The sequence below is a fragment of the Eretmochelys imbricata genome, chromosome 6 (genome assembly GCF_965152235.1).
Source record: "Eretmochelys imbricata isolate rEreImb1 chromosome 6, rEreImb1.hap1, whole genome shotgun sequence".
Taxonomy (NCBI): domain Eukaryota; kingdom Metazoa; phylum Chordata; order Testudines; family Cheloniidae; genus Eretmochelys; species Eretmochelys imbricata.
In genome coordinates this window covers 111,441,754-111,456,692 of record NC_135577.1, presented here as the reverse complement: position 1 = coordinate 111,456,692, position 14,939 = coordinate 111,441,754, and the positions used below count along the sequence as shown (strand labels likewise).

The 14,939-nt window shown below is 43.1% G+C and overlaps 1 protein-coding gene across 5 annotated transcripts in view; it reads right to left on the bottom strand.

Moving 5' to 3' along the window:
• WDR20 (WD repeat domain 20) overlaps positions 1-14,939 on the bottom strand; it is a 72,270-nt gene that overhangs the window by 29,998 nt on the left and 27,333 nt on the right. For 3 of the 5 annotated variants that reach the window (XM_077819382.1, XM_077819383.1, XM_077819380.1), the window contains exons 2-3: positions 9,900-10,082; positions 612-1,889 (exon numbers count right to left, since the gene is read on the bottom strand). In XM_077819382.1, the coding sequence (XP_077675508.1) occupies positions 612-1,889; positions 9,900-10,082 (1,461 nt within the window). The remainder of the gene's footprint in view (positions 1-611; positions 1,890-9,899; positions 10,083-14,939) is intronic. The other 2 variants (XM_077819384.1, XM_077819385.1) reach the window with 2 other exon arrangements.

Sequence of the window (14,939 nt, the reverse complement as noted above, 5' to 3'; positions counted from 1 at the left end):
TCTCATTAGGACTGTATTATGCATTTAGGACTGATTCACAATTTCAGGGAAGATACTGCAAATTATTCCCAATATGGTCAGCAGAGAGTTTTAAAAAATTTGCTCACAAGCTGACATTTATTAATATTCCAGAAATCCATAAAAAGGTAGTGTTACACACTTAAGTTTTCAGATGGGAAACCTAAATTCTAAAAAAGCTAGCACTTCATGGTCAACTCAAAGCAGTAGTATTTCAAAACACAGGAAAACAGCAGCATAGGAAAATGTGTGAATGACTAATATTGTTACTTCAGTGATTGAACACTTTTAATCTAGTTTTTAAATCTTTGTCTTCACTATGTTGTGTTTAGATTAAAAAAAGTTTGAAAATATAGGAACACAAACTTTGGATACACAGTATTTCTCTGGTTGGAAGGCAACTAAGAAATATACCCCAAGACACTTCAAATCATTCAGAAATATGGCATGCAGTATCCAAAAGTATGGCTCTGAGGAAATAACCTTTTTACATTAAGCATAAAGAAATTTTATATCTAATAATCAGGTATATTGAGAAAACTACCTATTCAAAGTTCTAGTTCTTTGATGCAGCATTAAGGATTAAAACTTACCACTTTACCAGGCCTTGCCCATGTGCAAATAAATCCCTCCTGACAAGCAGTGACTATACAGTCTTCAAGAAAAATTAACACAGTCAGTCTTTCATGTGCTATCTTTTTACAGATAAGAGGCTCTAACAAGGGAACATCTTCCATTCTGGGACAGAGAGGTGTTCCCAAAGTTTTAGCTGGGTCCGTTTTGGTTTTAGTAACTAGGTTCAGTTTGTCACTGCTCTTGCTAGATATATGTCCCATGCTATGATTTCTCTTGTGATCTTTTTCATGGTGTCTTTCTTTCCGATCATGTAGCGATAAGGTTGCAAACTTACTAACACCAGCAGCAATGGCACCATCCATAACGCTACTTTTACTGCCAGCATTTGAGACTGCAGAATGTGGAAGGCTGTTTGACCGTGGAAGAGGAGGGGGTACTGAGTTTCCAGGTGTTGTGATACTGTTTCCATTACTTCCTGGATTAGTTCCACCACTTCCTGCAGGTGGACTTGTGGCATTCATAACATTTGTGTGTGTCCTTGCTCTTGACAGAGGTTGGTGAGGGAAGAGAATATCTTCTGTAAGGTCCCACAAACAGAGTTGAGTGTCTTGGCCTACAGAACCAAACCTATATGTAACACTTACTGGACGACTGTCTGTAGAGTTCCTTTTTGATAACCTAGATTGTGTACTATTTGCTCGATCTCTACCAAAATGAAGGTCTTGGAAATCCTCATCACTGCCACTAAATTCCATTGGGTCACTCTCTTCTACACTAGTGGTATATGGGTCAAATGCCACAACACTAACCCATGATTTATGTCCATGGCCTCTAGCTATTACTCGACAGTCCACAAAAGACCAAACCGTTACCAAGTCATCCTCTCCACCTATTACAATGTATTTCCCATCTGGGCTCCAACACACACATAGTAGTCCCCCAAAGTAGCTTTTCATTGTACCATGCAACTCCACTGAATCAAAGTTAAACACACGAAGAAAACCATCTTGGCTCACACATGCCAAAAATTTCCCATCGGGGGAAAAGGCAAATTCATTCAGGGCACCCTCGCCTACGGTCCATTTAAGTAGAGGATTTCTTGTGGATTTACTCTTGCAAGTGTGGACTGCAAAACTTTCTCCTTGCTTAAGTAGCTGGTAGTGTGGGGCTGTGGTACCACAAGTGTGCTCCACATTATATAAGTACATATTTCCACTGGAATGAGCTACTAGGAAAAGGCTTTCCGACCCTGGTACCCATTTTACACAGGTTACTCTGGACTTGTCTATTAGTCTCTGTGAAAAACAAAGAACAAGACATGCATTAGAAGAGTGATAGTTTTACAGTTTACATCTATTAAAAGAAAATTTTACGGAATTTTGAACACTGTCAAACTCATGACAGTTTTAAAATGGTTTTATTTGCAAAAGAAGCTCCAGGCACTTTAAGATAGGCAGTTAGGAAGAGGAGGAATTACTGTTTATGGAAAAAGACGCTTTGTGAAAGTTTATTCTTTCTAATCCAATTTTTATTCAATAGTAAATCTACCTCAGTAACTAGGGCAATTTGTTATAGATCACAATTTAACACTTAGATTTACCTCTACAAGCTCAGCAAAAACAAGAGGTTTACTTAAGGAGCCAAAAAATAGGGTCTCAAAAATAGTATGCAATCTGAGTGAATGGAAGTTACTCACCTACACTCTAACAGAATATCTAATATAAAGTTAAGACCAGAGTTCAGATTAAATCCCAAAAGCCACATATGGGACTTTCCCCTCAAAAAAAAAAAAAAAAAAAAAGCTTTAGGAGCCCACTGGAAGTTTCTAGTTACTGAAGTCTGCAGTGAATGTGTGCCAAGATAGATACCACAGGTATATTCAGTGATTACTTCCTCTGACTTACAATAACCAAATTCCCAGAGGTGGATGGAAAATTGATGACTTTATAGTTAAGCACTGGTCAGAGACTTTAAATCAGAGCATCCCTTTTCCAAGTTACCCTTCACATATAGAAAAGGAGTACTTGTGGCACCTTAGAGACTAACAAATTTGAGCATAAGCTTTCATGAGCTACAGCTCACTTCATCGGATGCATTCAGTGCATATAGAGGAACATAGAAGTCCATTAGATCACCATCTGTACAAGAAGCAGTTTCATTTAAAGTATGAAGTACTTCCACAGATTGAGAGACAATGAGTGACCATGTGTATTAAATATGCATATTTAGGATATTTTGAGTGTCTTGTTAGTGCTGAAAAAATTGAAAGCTGCTTAGCAAATTTCACCTGGCTGCTTGAGCCTGCTAGTCCAGCCATGGTGCCTAATAGATATTTGTAAACTCTGAGCTGATCCATCACGCTGCCCACCTGACCACCCACACCTCCAATGTGATCTAGGGCAGAAACAAGCAACAGCAGTAAATAAGTGAAAGTGTTATGGGCCACAGTTTGTAGGTTGAAAGAACAGCTGAGATATACAAAAAGTCAAGATTGCAGTAAGTAAAAAAGGAGTTCCCAGGGAAACATATAGGGACTGACTGGCCATAGAGTACACTTTAATATTTGTCAGAAAAGAAATGAATTGAAGGATGAGGCAGTAGATAATTATATTCATTCTGCATATGTGTCTACCACACTGAAAAGCAGCAGTTAAATGAACATTTCAAGTTATGCTCTGAAGCACTTCTGTTGCTGTCGATCTGAGGATGGAAGCCAAAATCTGTAGGCCAAGTACTTACCATTCAGTTTCTTATGCACTACGAAAGAGTGGAGCTTAAATCATTTTGTATTTGAAGATTCAGAACAGTAACTTAGTCTAGCAAATTTCTTCTGAAATAACAAGCATCTTCAAATAGCAGTTTTGCTCGGTTTTTGCGGTGAACTAAAGAGTTGGCTTCTGTGCTCATTATTTTAATTGTGGTAATTGTTTTGTTGTTGGCCAATCATGCCTCTATTGTGGCCCCAACAAAATATTAGTTAGAAAATTACCTTTACTAAAAGTATGATGCTAGGAAACTGGATCAATCCTGCCTGCCACAGGCCACATCTGTCCTCTAGCCATGGAATAAGTACTGAGATGGCACAATGGAAGCTCTCGCATTGCTCTATTAACATGGCTCAACAGTGGGCTAGAGACCCCATCTACAGGGGTGATTATTCTTCAACATTTATATTACACTAGCACCTGAAGGCCACAATCACATTAATGGAAGGTTTTGTACAGAAACAGACGACAATTCCTGCCCCCAAAAGCTTACAATCTAAGTTGACAAGACATAATAGGTGGATGAGAAACAAGCAGATTGAGGTGGAGATGCAGATGACAAAAGGTAACAAAAATGGGAGGTGCACAAATCTTAGTAAGGTTTCAGAGTAACAGCCGTGTTAGTCTGTAGTCGCAAAAAGAAAAGGAGTATTTGTGGCACCTTGGAGACTAACCAATTTATTAAATTTATTAAATAAATTGGTTAGTCTCTAAGGTGCCACAAGTACTCCTTTTCTTTCTGCAAATCTTAGTAAGTGATCACAACTTGCCACCTGCTTAACCATCAAGGTTGCAGTTTTCTGTATACATCAGGAAGAGCAGAGTTTTGAGGAGGGGCTTGGAGAAGGTGGTGATGTGTTTATGGATTTTTGACAAAGCTTTTCCAATTCACAAAGTACAGCATGGGAGAAAGCACTAAAATGCTTGCTAGAGAAACAGAAACCTGTGGGTGGCAACTGGCAGAGAGACACTGCTATAAATAACAGGTTGAACAGGTAGGATGAGGCTGAACTGTGGAGGATTTTGAAAGCAAGGAAAAGTCTGCATTTGATACAGTAAATTAAGGAGTCAGTGGAGGGACCTAAGAGGGTGAAAGGTGGGAAGGTAAAACAAGAAGATAATCCTAGCAGCCATATTAACAGACTTGAAAGGGGACCCAGTTACAGGCAGAGAGGCTGGAGAAGGAGATAAAAGAATTTGCTCAGAAATTGGTGGTGTGGGTAGACAGGAGAAGTTGGATCTTGGAGATGTTGTGCGAGGAGAATCTGCAAGATTTGAGACATGGCTTTAATGTGTGGGTCAAAAGAGACAGGAGAAACAAAAATGCCTAGACCACAGGCTTCATAGTCAATAGTTCAACCAGAGGGTGCTGTAATTGGATTACAGACTTGTTCACTGGAAATAAGACCACCACCAATTTATTTCACATACAAGACAAAGTTTTCCATCACTACAAAAATGGTCTGAATTTGAACAGCCAACCAGAAGTAAGAGGTTCCATAGTCTACTCCTAAGGGAATTCTGAGCCACTGTGTATGCATAGAATTAATGTCTGGTGTGGAATTTTCCCCGCAAGGTAGAAAGTACTGTCTGCCCAAGAAGTGCTGCAGTTCTACCTTTTGCCCACCAGAAGCAGCTGTGCCCCAGAACAGCTGGCTGACCACCAACAAAAGCTAGTAGCCAACTGTATTCATTACAGCAGCCTGCCAGCGGAACCAGGTTAGGAGGCAGAGAGGGGAACACGGGGCTGCTGAGGGGTCACAGATTTGGGTTCAGAAGGGCTAGTGAGGGTGGGGGGAACAGATTGGGGTGTGGGCCCAGTAGCTAGTGAGGTGACAGCATTGAGCTGGGGCTCTGGGCCATATGGGGACAGGGGAGTGCAAGGATACATGGGGACAGGGGCAGATGTGCCTGACTGAATGGGAGAGGCTCGGGGTCAGCCAGGGTCTGCATGGGAGAGGCTCCCCAACTCCTTAACAACCCCTGCCCTGCCCTCCAAAGAAAAAGTTCCATATTTCTCCCACCCACACCTAACAACCCTCCAGATTCACTCCTGAGCTCCTTCCCTCTCCCTCAGCTCCTCCATTACCCCTGACTTCCCCAAGCCTTTGCACTGCTTTTGTGGGGTGTGGAAATACATTTCTGTATTGTAGTTTAAATGAAGTACTCAAAGTTCTGCATTAACATGCCCAGGAAGGAATCTATTTGTCAAAAAAACATTTCCTGAATATAAACGTGTGTGCACGCGCGCGCATGCGTGCTTACAGACATACTTGCTGACAGGTATTTTGAAATAAATTACCAAAATAATTGAAACTGGCATGTTTATATTGTGTTATTTTGACAAATAAAACATGCAGATTTTAAAATATTGCGTGCAGAACTTTTAATGTTTTGGCACAGAATTCCCCCCAAAGTAATAGCTTCTTGAGCCTTTCAAGTCCCTATGTCTTGCATATTCCAATGATTTTATATTTTGATCACAAAGTAATAGGACTGATTTTATCTTACTGAACTTGTTTCATTAGGCAACTATGAGTGTAAAGATCTGGGATATCAGCAGTTTACTTCGCTAATCAGATATTTGTCAGAAGGAATCTGCCATCTTCACTGCTTTAGGGCAGAAGAGATTGTCTCTTTTTTAAAAAAGGAGGCAGTCATATTTTGACCACTCCCCCAAGTGCTTTCAAATCACTGGCAACAACTGTATTTTGCAGGAGATACAAGCCTGGGCAAGTTTTGAACTGGATGCAAACATTTCCTAACTCTTGCATGTGTCAAGGTCTCAATTTGTCTGCCCCTTGGTGGCTCCCAGATTTGACAGCAATAGCTGAGGAATCTATTACAATTAAAACTGTCAGGATCAGAGAACAAGTAAAAGTCTACACTTCGATACACTGCTAGTTGCAGCCAACCACACTTCAGCTTGAAAAAATTGTGGTTAATGGTGGCAATTTTAAGATTTAAGGTTAGCACAGGCAACCAAACTTGTCACTATTAGCTGCATTTCCCATCTCTGCTACTGCTAGTATTAAGTGACCTCCTCTGCCATAAGTTTTTTGTTTTTTTCGAATACCATCTCATTTGTTAATTGCCTCAGTGTTATGAGAGTCAATTCACTTCACTTTAATGGAACCAGTTATTGTGAAATGGGGAGTGTGTCCCAAGCTGTTTGAATGCATTTATCAACTTTTATTCTATTACCACAACATATATTGGCAAAAAATAGAACTAATCACCACCAGTGCACCTTCATCTTTTAGAAGGAGTTGTGTAGGTAGAATGCAGGCTTTGTCATACAGTTGGCTTACTCATGGTTAGACAACATGGGTCATGTCTTCACTTGGGGTTTTTAGGAAGAAGTCTCCATTGATGTTATCACCATTTCCTCTACATCAATGGGTAAGGCTAAGATTTTATCACGGTTATTTTTAGTAAAAGTCATGAACAGATCATGGGCAATAAACAAAAATTCACGGAGTCTGTGGCCTGTGTGTGACTTTACTAAAAAATAACTGGGGGAGAGGGGGCAGGGCTAGGTAGGAATGGAGCCCCGTGGGAGAGGAGAGGGCAGGGCACGAACGGACAGGCTGAGCCCCTGGCCATGGAGGGGGGGAGGCAGCACAGCCCTGGCCCCAGCGTTACAGCCACAGGGGGCACACAGACCCTGCTACAGAGCTGGTCACAGCTGTGGGACAGGGGTGAGCAGCCCTGACTGAAGCCCCAGCTGCAGCTGGGGAAGGAGGGGGGTGGGTGGCACATGGCTCTGGGAAGCCGCAAGTGGGGGCACATGGTCTCCAGGTGCAGCCACCAGGCAGGGGCACATGGCCCCGGCTGCAGCCCCTGACAGAAGCCTCAGGGTTGGGGCACGCGGCCCCAGCTTCAGCCCCCACCAAGCACGCAGGGCCGGCCTTTGGGGTGGGCCGTACAGGCATCTGCCCAGGGCGGCCTGCCCAAGGGGGCACTGTGCACAGGGTTTAGATTTCCACCTGACCTGCTACTGAGGCGGAAGGGGCCGATGGCGGTGTGTCTCCCTCCCCCATGTCCCCGATTTCCACCAAGTTGGGGTGACGGGACAGGGGGAATCTGTGCGCACTGCTGCCTCTCCGGGTCCGGAGTTGTTGGCAGTTGCTTGTGTCTGAACAAGCCTAGTTCAGGCTCCTGACCCTGAGTGCTTTCATACAGAGACAGCACACTCACTCACTCCAGCACACACACACACACACACACACTCCCCTCAACGCAATGCACACCACACACACAGTCCCTCCAAAACACACACCAGGGCTCCCTGAATCCAGGGTAGGAGTGAAGGGGCCACACAGTGCACGGGTTGGGATGAAGGGGACAAAGTGCAGAAGTTAGGGCAGGGGTGAGCAAACTTTTTGGCCCGAGGGCCACATCGGGGTTGCAAAATTGTATGGAGGGCTGGGTAGGGAAGGCTGTGCCTCCCCAAACAGCCTGGCCCCCCACTCCTATCACTTCCTGCCCCCTGACTGCCCCCCTCAGAACCTCCAACCCACCAACCACCCCTTATCCCTGTCTCCTGACTGCCCCGACCCCTATCTACACCCCCGCCCCCCGACAGGCCCCCTGGGACTCCCACACCTATCCAACCCCCCCGCTCCCTGTCCCAACAGCCCCCCACCCCCAACACCTGACCCCCTATCCAACCCGCCCTGTTCCCTGTCTCCTGACCGCCCCCACCCCCAAACCTCCACCCCATCCAACCACCCCCTGTCCCCTGACTGCCCCATGGAGCCTCCTGCTCTTTATCCCCCACCCCTTTACCCTTACCATGCCGCTCAGAGCGGCAGGACAGGCTTATTGGAAAGCCTGGGAGGTGGGCGGGCGCAAGTCGCGCTGCCTGCACAGCAACGTTGCTGCAGGGGAAGGGGGACAGTGGGGAAGGGGCCGGGGGTAGCCTCTCTGGCCGGGAGCTCAGGGGCCAGGCAGGACTGTCCCACAGGCTGGATGTAGTCCGCGGGCTGTAGTTTGCCCACCCCTGGGTTAGGGGCTCAGGAGGGAGGTGCAGGGGTAGGATTGAAGGGGTGCAGAGATTGGGGCACAGGAGAGGAGTGCAGGGTTGGGGTGAAGAGGGCACAATGCAGAGGTTAGGAGTGGAGGGATTAGGGTTGCAGGAGGGGGGAGCAGGCATTAGGGGCGAAGGGGGCACAGTGCAGGGGTTAGGGGGGAAGGGAAGATGGGGAAGCCCATGAGGGCTGGGGCAATGGGGGGGGGTGTCTCGCCCACAGGGGCCAGGGCACCAAGATGCAAGTTCGTCCAGGGTGCCATTTTCCCTAAGGCCAGCCCTGCAAGCATGGGATGCCGCAGGGCTGGGGCGTGTGGCCCTGACTGCAGCCCCCGGCAGGCGCGGGGCTGGGCATGCAGCTCCGGCTGCAGTCCCTGCCATATTCGGGATGCCACAGGGCTGGGGTGCACAGCCTCGGCTTTGCAGGGCTTGAGCTGTAGGGTCCTGGTTCCAGTCAGCCCTAGTTGCAAGACAGAGGTGCAGTCCTGCTCCGCCTCCTGAAGCCCGAGAAGCCACGAAGGTCCAGTGAATTCACAGAATCCGTGACTGCCATGACCTCTGTGATTAAATGGTAGCCTTATCAATGGGAATTCAAGTGCTGACAAGGTCACAAAAGTTTGCTATTGTGCCAAACTACCACATTTATGTGAAAGTGATAAAATTTCAGAGGCCACTTGTGCCTTGTCTAAACTACAGCTCACACCAATGCAGTTGTACCAGTGGTGAATTATAGGTCCCATTTTTTCTAGTACAGACAAAATCACAGTGAAGCTTCACTCTGCTGTACTTTGGTTTCTACCAAAAGGCACCTTTAAATGTTGTATTCCAAGAAAACACAAACTTTCCCCCCTCAGCGAGACAAGGGGAATAGGGGAGAAGATAGGGGAAGTGGAAGAGGAAAGGGTAAGGAGAATTTCCCTCTCCTGATCTAGTTGTCGCTCTTCTCGGAACAGCTAAGAGGAACTAGACAGGTCTAAAGCAACACCCTACTGGGAATGAGACTGCTTTCAAGACCCTTCTCTACAGCTGTCAGGGGAAGGAGGAGAAGAGGCCTCCCACCAATCCCAAGAGGAGTAGGCTAGGTTTGGAAGTTGAACCAGGCTAGACCTCTTCTTTCAGGCTGTCTAGAATAAAGCTTTTGATTGCTAGAGTTAATTGCAAATTCTAAATTCAAGTCATCTGGCAATTATGCTAGTTGTGCAGCCATTCAATAACCATGTGTTACCGTGCACAAGTGTTTCTGTCTGTCACCCTTGAACACAATGTTTGTGGAGTGTCTACAGTAGTGTTTACATTCATGCTAGTTAACTCGAGTCAACTGGCAATCAACTAACTAGTTACAATACAACCATAACTAGTCTAGACAACACCTATACAATTTGTTTTGTGAAAAAACACCTTATAGTGCAAGAGTTCACATATTTTTAGTAGCAATCTTTGAGCTTATTTACATAATAACTTTTTAAAATATGACGTTTGCATGCAAAAAGATCAAGATTCCTACTTACTTCCTCATTAAATAATTTGCTAGTTTCTTTTTTAATAGGGTCTATAAGTTGCACCTGGCCTGCAGAGAAGCCCACTAGTAGAGAGACACTTTCTGCTGTGGCTGTTAAGTGATTGAAGTCATGACATGTAGGTTGCGTTCCTTTGTATATCCTTTTGTCTATTGGTTTACTCAAGTCAGCAGCCTGCAAAAAGAGCAATGAAAACAAAAAGATAGTTTGTTATGTATACACTTTTTATGATAAACTAAATTCTATTAGTGAACAAGTTTGTTGTACGTAGCAAGATGATCAACACAATGGTTAACAAATGTAGAGAGAAAAACCTTAAGTTATAAAGCAACTTTAAATATTAATCAATTTGGCTTTAGAAAGTTACCATTGCTGTGTGAACAAAAAGTGAGATGCTTTCAGCAATTTAACACACACCAAGAAGCTTATTACATGTGTCTTTCAGTTTTACTAAATACTGAATAATGCCCACCAATTGTGGTTACACTACATCCCACATGAAGATTAATGACACTCAAAGAATAATATCTAGGCCCCAGCCTCTACATAGTCACGTTTCCACCTGGGCTCCTTCTGAGAAGGAATGCGCCGATGGACGGGGAAAATGTCTCCTTCTCCCCACCAACTTTTCTGGCAACAACTTTCCCACATACTTGTTGCTAGGCAGAGTTGTGTGTGGTACAGATTACAGCACAGGAAACATTTTTAGCCACCAGGTCTCTTATATCATGTCTACAGTAGGAAACTCTGGAGCCACTTTGAACTCCTTATCTGCACTCCTTCAATATTTGCTCCTGCTATAAAATCATATAGAAGCTAGATTGCTTGTTTGAAATTTTAACACCTTCATGCTTTTTCACATTCTGCCTCACATACTTGGGAGCAGTTCCCTGTAAACTCACTTATTACACTCCTTCAAATCCCTCCTTCGCTATGATGCCTACAAAAAACTTGACAATAGTTTCGTTGCTGCTGTGCTGAGACCACGGCTACCATGCCGACAAATATTGTCACATTGTTTACTTGTACTCAGTCACATCTCCATTCATCTGTTGCCTCTTCTCTTACACTTAAGATTGTATGCTCTTCGGAGCAGGAACAGTCTTTGTTTCTGTGTTTCTACAGCATCTAGCACAATGGATGCAAATTGTCTGCAATTTGGGCTCTGAGGCACTATGGCAATACAAATAATTCACAGGGTTTTTTTTATAGTGCCAATACCATAAAGATATTTGTAGGAGACTATTCTTTATCATTGTTCTGTATAATAAGAAGCTCATATAGTCTATACACATGCTGCCTGGACTACTGGAACCTTAACATTTATTCTGGAAGAAGAAATGGATCCCCCATGACCCTTGGTAAATAAAAGGGCTCAGGCTGGCAAAGAAAGTTAAAGGCATGGAATAGTTTCCACGTAACAGACTGGAGACATTGAGACTATTTAATTTGTCTCCCCTAAAGTCTCTTTTCTGTCCTGGAAGACGTATTGTCATTTCATTGTTCTCTGGCTATATTACAAGAGTCAACAATGAAAGAAGAGCAGCTGAACAAATCAATTTTAAATTGTTTTTAAAAAAAACCTTCTCTTTACACCCATTTCACTTCAAGAACTAACATTGGTCGAGCAACCATAGAACACAAATGTAAATGTGGAAGGAACCTCAAGAGCTCATCTAGTCAAGCCCCCTCTACTAAGGCAGGAACAAATATACCTCTAGACCATCCCTGACAGGTGTTTGTCCAACCTGTTCTTAAACACCTCTAATGATGGGGATTCTACAACCTCCCTTGGAAGCCTATTCTAGAACTTAACTATCCTTATAAAGTTTTTCCTAATATCAAACCTCAATTTCTCCTGAAAACTGTTACTGCACCTCGCCCTACATTCAGCAGGCATAGAGAACAATTGAGGAAGGAAGTCCATGCTAGAGATTTAGCACACCTATGCCTTCAATTAAGATGTGAAATCACACCACATTTTCAAAGTCAGATGCAGTTGGGGGCTTCAAGTTGAGAGGAAAGCAGCTGTCCCTTTACACTTGTTTCAGTGACACTCTGCTTGACTTCAGACCATGGAAAGACAGGTATTTAGAAGGTTCAGAACTTACAACTACAGGAATATTCATATTTGAATTGGCACAGGTATATGTTGTAGTTATGTGACTTGCCCAAAAGGGCTTGTATCCTTTTGATGTACGAGGCCTTAATTTTCCAATTTTACATGGAAAATCCAGCTCCAAACTTTGAGGGTGGGGTGGTGGAACAGTTTGATCAGCTCTTTAGGCCTTATAACTCAGAATAAAATTCTTATCCTCTTTCATTTACAAGGTCCATGCATCTGTTAACTGATGGAATTTTTATAGCAGCATCCCTTGGGGGGGGGGGGGTTTAAAATGGGTATAGTTGTGTTTAAATTCCTCCTCCTCTACTGGGAGAGGATAACTTGTAGCACCCTTCTATTGAAGGTGATACCCATATATACCTGAACATGCAGTTGTAAAATTGAGAAAGTATGAACGGACAACCAGGTGGCCACCCTGCAGAGGCCACCACCATTTTCAAGCGTGGGTTATGTTGTTGGTTATTGGAGACAGACTGATTTATAGGTTTCATAGATACACCATCTCAACCACCTGAAATAGTAGATTTCAATGCTTTTCTTTACATCCTGATAGTAGAGAATATCTAGAGCAGTGGACTTGTGAAAAGCCTGTGTGTGATTGATGTAGATATTGAGGGATCTATAAACATTCAACGTATGTCCAAGCATCTCTGCTGGATACGATGTTTTGGACAAAGAGGGAAGCACCATTTCTTGGTCTGTGAAAAAAACCTAGTTAATTTTTGGAATGAAGACCAGGTCTGTTCAGAGAACCACATCATTGTGAAATGTGCAATTCTGTTCCTCAAGAGGGAAGGCCCCTACCTCCGACACCCTCCAGGTAGAAGTAACTGCTATCAAGATTTTAATCTTTTGCCTTTATTTTCCTAAAGAAAATTGATTCTCACCGGTTAGTAACCATAAAAGCCATGTTGATTTACCTTTACACTAAATTTAGAACTTTTTACAAATTAGGATAACACTATCTTTACACATTTAAGCAATTATATAGCTTAACAAAGTAAAACATTATTCAGATTCTTAAATTATCTTAGAAAATGGCAAATGATAATTTCTTATTTACTAGATTAATGTACTCATGATCCATGTCAAGTTGCATTTGGATGGAAGCTGGAATTCAATCAAAACGCACAAAACAGCTATTTAAATAAAAACTACATTAAAGGTGCTGAATACAGCAGAAAAAAACTAAGTTTATAAAAACACGTTTTGTATTTAAAACTGATTTATGAAACAAAGGAAACATCTGTAGTTAGTGAATTGAACTATTTCTAGTCACCATGTCCCTTTAGGGTTTTAGACCTAGTAGATCTCATCCTCTCACACCTTTATTTTTATTCAGAGACTGGAAGAGGAAAACAAGATTTTCTGCTTTTTCATCTTCCACCTGGTTTCTCAACTTTGAATGAACTAATTATTCAATAAACGAAGAAAGTATTTTATGCACCTGCAGAAGAAGTATCTGCTGTCAAAGCTGGTTTAGCACTTCAGTAAATTCTGGTTCCAGGTGCATACTCAGCAACTTCTACCAGGTTCATTGGTTTGACTCTAATACTTTGGCATCAAGCATGTACTGCTTAACTATTTTTATTTAATTTAAATTATTGTAAAATTATAGTAAGTTTAGGCCTTAACATTGGATACAAGTTTCAAAATTAAATTTGTTATTTTCAAGAAGAAAAACATTTAAATTTAAAAAATGCAGTTTAATAAAAACAGTTTGTTTTTCTCATTAATTTTTATCCACTCAGAGAAAAGCAATGTTTCTTTCACCGCCACTTGGACTTCCACCAAGTTCACAGAATAGAAGGAATTTGTGGAAGCTTTTCTAGATGGCAGCAGAATGGAGATTACAGCTTCTGTATATCCCATGTCTCCTACAAGACCATTCAAAAGCCATACAGTTAGTCTTCTGTACTCTGACTGATACATCAGTCCCATACAGAAAGCAAATCCTGTCTTAAAAGGGAGGACAGTGGGATCAGACAGAGCCATGTTGAAAGACTGGAGAACCAGGGCTGCCTCAACCAATGCAGAGCCACTATTACCTCCAGTGCACTCTCCCTCCTTGTCTTCTGGTTAGTTCTGAGTAGCGGGGGGAAACAAGTAAAGGCATACAGGAGGGCTACTGGCCACCTCAAGGAGCACCTATGCTTACTATCTTTGGATCTCTCTTTCAGGAGGGAAAGGAGGGGACCTTACAGATGTAAACAAGTTTGAAAGGACCCTGAAATTCCTCACTATAAAGTGAAGCTTCTGGGTTCAGACTCCATTCTGCTTGATGTAGCTGTCCTTTGCTTAGCCAGCTGGCAACTATTTTCCTCTTTTCTCCAGTATTTAGAGCTCTGAGGGACTGTAGGTTCTTCCTCCACCCAGAATGTCAAAGATGGGCTTCATTGGGCAAGGATGACTACATTGTCCCATCCTGTTATTGATGTAGGCGACTGTAGTAGCGTTGTCCCTCATCATTACCATATGGGACATATTCATCTATGGGGAGAGAGCTCTGAATTCATGGCACAGTTGTCCTGAATTCCAACCTGTTTACACCGTTTCTTCTCCTGTTCCATCCAAATTCCCTGCATTGAATTCATCTGTCTGTGCCCTCCATCTCTTAAACTTGGCATTGGATGCAAGTACTACTCTGTCCACCGTGGCTCTGGGTAATTAATTCCTGAACCATCTTAGAAAGTATTAGGCTCCAAGAATTTGGACTCTCCTAAACTAAAGTGTGATGATACAGGGACAGCAGAAATGACTGGAGATTTCTAGTGTGCAACTTCTGGCCAACTACAGCACATCCACAAGCAAGACGACAAATGGGGAAGAGGAAGTTCCCATTTTTCAAATAATGACAGAATGTCTACTTCGTTGATTGTCACCAGCGTGGACATTAAACATTTGCT